Source organism: Colobus angolensis, unplaced genomic scaffold (genome assembly GCF_000951035.1).
Source record: "Colobus angolensis palliatus isolate OR3802 unplaced genomic scaffold, Cang.pa_1.0 Scaffold3, whole genome shotgun sequence".
In the NCBI taxonomy this organism is placed as follows: Eukaryota; Metazoa; Chordata; class Mammalia; order Primates; family Cercopithecidae; genus Colobus; species Colobus angolensis.
Window position 1 is genome coordinate 30,002,930 of NW_012116265.1, and position 4,223 is coordinate 30,007,152.

At 44.0% G+C, this 4,223-nt stretch overlaps 1 protein-coding gene across 1 annotated transcript in view; it reads left to right on the forward strand.

The window, feature by feature from the left end:
- Positions 1-327: 327 nt before the first annotated feature.
- The window catches only part of ZBTB25 (zinc finger and BTB domain containing 25), a 20,926-nt gene continuing 17,030 nt past the window's right edge, over positions 328-4,223 (forward strand). The window contains exon 1 of the mRNA XM_011949785.1: positions 328-546. Within this exon, the coding sequence (XP_011805175.1) occupies positions 434-546 (113 nt within the window). The 5' untranslated portion in view covers positions 328-433. The remainder of the gene's footprint in view (positions 547-4,223) is intronic.

Consider the following 4,223-nt stretch of genomic DNA (forward strand, 5'->3'; position numbering starts at 1 on the left):
TAGGAGCGGCCGCCGGGGCCTGATTCAGGGTGGTACACGGGGTGCCGCGAAGGTGCGGAGCCGTCCCTGCTGCGGGTCCGGGTGCGACCCCTAGCAGGAAACCCCAGTAGGCCTGCGGCCTCCCCCGGGTGGCGTCCACCCCTCTTACGAGCGGGCGACTTTCCAGATGCTGCGAGGACGCTGCGGCTAGTGTTTCCACTCCCAGCTTGTGATTACCTAGTTTCTAGGGCAAGAAGACTTCCTCCCCGCCCTCATAATTTATTTTCTATCTTCAAATTATGTTTATCTTGTTCTAAGAAAATCCGGTTTTTCTTTTTGAAGCTTGACCCATCACCGCCTTCTCTGGCACTCATTATTTAGAGTAATCAGGTGTTATCAGTTGCGGAGGCAGCGCATAGCACAGCGTAGTACCTGGAACCTGACAGCACCTAGCATGTTTCAACAGTCAGCGCCCGGGTCTTCCCAATGGATTAAATTTGGCATTCTTTCTCTTGAGACTCAAGTTCGTCTGGCAGAGCTGTTGATCCTCTCACAAGATACTGTCAAGTGTGTAGAGTACACTTTGGAATCTCAAATTTTAGAGCTGAGCGGTGCCTTACAGAAAATCTGTTGATCATCACAGAGAAGACACCAGGCCTAAAGAGCGTGATGTAACGAGCTAGCTACACCTCTTGATAGCTAAGACTCCAAGGCTCCAGACACCTTGGTGATTGCACTCTCCACCATGCCAGGACCGCAGTGCCAGTTTACCCCACTCACCTGTAGAGAATGTATCCGGCGGAGGTCATTATACTTGGCTTGATTCAGATAATGGAGAAATCAGGCATCGCCACTGTGTGGGTTTGATAGTATTTCTAGGTGAGGTAGGCCGCCTATGGTGTATTTTTGGAACTAAAAGACTTCACCCCTCAGCCACCCCTGAAAATTTCATTGCTGTTCTCTTCAAGAATAACCATTATTTGCAGCATTGGTTGCTTCCTTATGTTAAGGCATCAAAGTCTTCTTTAACAATCTTCATACATTTTAGTTAAGGGTAAATCATGAATCCGTTACCGGACATCAGCTCCTTAACAGGGAACAGAACACTGATGGGATACGACATGGAATAGATTAGTTCTGAGAGCTGGCAATCAATGAAATACCAAGGTATGGTCAGGAAGAAAGCAGAGAGGAACCCACATAACCTGCTACACCTTTTTTGTCCAGTCCTACCTTGAATGTCTTATTTGCATGTGGTAGAGATGGATTCTGCTCAAGTTGGCCACTGTTTACTGAATACTTGCAGTGGGCGAAGTATCATACTAGCTGCTTTCATGGATGAACTTTGTATCTTTACCAAAAAGGAGATGGTACTGTCTTCATGTTAGAAGCCTGAGGAAACAGGCCATTACCTGGGCTGTGGTGATATAGTCATTTGCAGTAGAATTTAAGCCTAGATCGCTTCACTCTCAAGTCCAATCAGTGCTCTTTTGCATTATGTCTTGCTCCTGCTTCAGCCAGGAAGGGAATGAGAGAATCGCCTGTGGCTGATTTATTGGCGCCTGTGGTTGCCCAGAGAGGCCAAGCAGGACTTTCAGCTGCCCTCTATGCCTTACAAAGTGGAGCTGTGAGCTTCCACCCTATCTCCTGAGGGGAATGTGAAGGAGCCAGGCTGTCTAGCTGGGGAGGAGGGGCCCAAGTGCCTTGGCGGTAAAATATCCTGGCCAGGGCTGTGCTGGGAAGTGTTGCATAATGCCCTCCCCACCACTGAACCAAAGTGATTTATTTACTATGGTCCGTAGGTGGTGCCTGACCAACTTGTCCGTTTTAGCAATAATAGGGCCAGAAAAGAGTTGGGGGTTTTATGTTATTGCACGGTTTTTCCTTGTTTTAAAAAAGCAGTGCAGGTGCTCTTATCTTGATAAGTTATAAAGTGCTTCTTTCTACACCACTTCCTGTGCCCCTTTTCTGCATGTTTATTCCAAATAGCATGTGAACTTCAGTCATTTAAGGAGAGAAAGCTAAGAAAATACTGCTCCAGTTTATTAGCCTAGGCTATGGAGACAGACCTGGCTTGTTATCTCCGCTTTATACCATTTGTTGATTGTGTGTCCTAAGCATAGGATTTTTCCTCATTTGTAAAATGGAAATGAAAATGATACATTAGTCATCACAGTGAGGATTTTAAGAGATAATGTATATACAGCACTTAGCACAAGGCCTTGCATATAGTATTTATTATAATAATAGGTTTTGAAAATAACCAGAATAGTATTATTCTCCCTAAGAAAGGAAAGATACTGCTATTTGAACCTGCTTAGGGATAGAGGAGGAAGAAGAAAGTGTTTGAAGCAAACACCAGTTTCAGGATTATTGATTAAATTTATTTATACTTCTGGTTTATTTATTTATTTATTTTAGACAGAGTCTACCTCTGTCACCCAGGCTGGAGTACAGTGGCGTAATTTTGGCTCACTGCTGCCTCCGCCTCCTGCGTTCAAGCTATTCTCTGGCCTCAGCCTCCCAAGTAGCTGGGATTACAGGCGCCTGCCACCACGCCTGGCTAATTTTTGTATTTTTAGTAGAGATGGGATTTCACCATGTTGGCCAGGCTGGTCTTGAACTCCTGACCTCAAGTGATCCGCCCACCTTGGCCTCCCAAAGTGCTGGGATTACAGGTGTGAGCCACTGTGCTTGGCCCGTATATTCTTTATCTGTTTGATTATCCATGGACATTTGAGTTTTTCCCCCTTATTGGCAGTTCTTCTGCCTCAGCCTCCCAAGTAGCTGGGATTACAGGTGTCTGCCACCACGCCCAACTAATTTTTGTATGTTTAGTAGAGACAGAGTTTTACCATATTGGCCAGGCTGGTCTTGAACTCTGACCTCAGGTGATCCGCCCTCCTCGGCCTCCTAAAGTGCTGGGATTACAGGCATTTATTTACACTTCTACTTTCCCTTTGCTAACAGGAATTTTCTCTCCTTTGGTTTTTTTTTTTGTGTGTGTGCTTTATTGGGAGAAAAAGTACTTAGAGTTTTCAGTTATTTTTGATATTTTTCTAATTTGTTTCTTCTCTGGTTACAAATCAGTCGTGCATGGATGTTTTGTTTTTCCTGAAATCTCCAGGTACTTGAAGCAAAGGGTTTTATTAGCCCACTTGAGTAATGCGTTCATGGGAGTACAGTTCCATTGCGAAAGAAGTATTGGTTTACCTGTATCCAGAAGTTTTAGTTACTCTTGTCTGTACTGTATTCTAGGTCTGTACTAGCATTGTAATTTTCCAGCTTTCTCCTGTCCTTTGAGTAACTTATTTTTTCTTTTAGAAATTCGGTCTGTCTTTAATGGACTAAGAAGAATCTTTTCCTTTCTTTCTCCGGGTTCTGATTTTTTTTAAAGGTCTGTTAACAATTTGTGCTCACTGTTGTTAGTTTTCTTGTGTGCTTGGCTTTATCAGGCATCCTACAATGTCATGTTGGTTAGACGGGAGTTAGAAATGCTTGGAGGTTGCCTATGTCTGCCAACAGGCAGGAGGCACCAAACTAACGTTTCCCAGTTCCATTAAAGGTTTCTAGAGCATAACTACTCTTCCTGTATCATCTCCCACCTCCACTTCATACCCTCTTTGCTAACATTCTCAGTATATCTTAATAAGCAGATGTCTGGAATTATAGCAGATTTTACTCAAACAGTATTTTCAGATTTGGAATTTCTATATCACTTTTAGATGTTATAAAATCCAATCTAGGTGTAATGGAGTAAGAATAAATATTTCTTTTTCCTAAGTACTATTTGAAAAGAAGTCTGAAAATAGTGTGTTCCTCTACCTCCCCACCCATGCCCATCCTGATAGTTTAGGAGCACTTTTGTTTCTTTTTTTTCTTTTCTTTTTTTTTTTTTTTTTGAGACGGAGTTTCACTTTTGTGTCCCAGAGTGGAGTGCAGTGGTGTGATCTCGGCTCACCGCAACCTCCGCCTCCTGGGTTCAAGCGATTCTCCCACCTCAGCCTCCCGAGCAGTGGGATTACAGGCATGTGCCACCAGCCTGGCTAATTTTGTATTTTTAATAGAGACGGGGTTTCTTCATGTTGGTCAGGCTGGTCTCGAACTCCCGACCTCAGATAATCCACCTGCCTCAGCCTCCCAAAGTGCTGGGAGTGAGCCACTGTGCCCGGCCATGGAGCAGTTTTGTTTCTTAATCTGGCCAGTTTTTTTTTTTTTTTTTGGAGGCAAGAGTCTCACTCTGT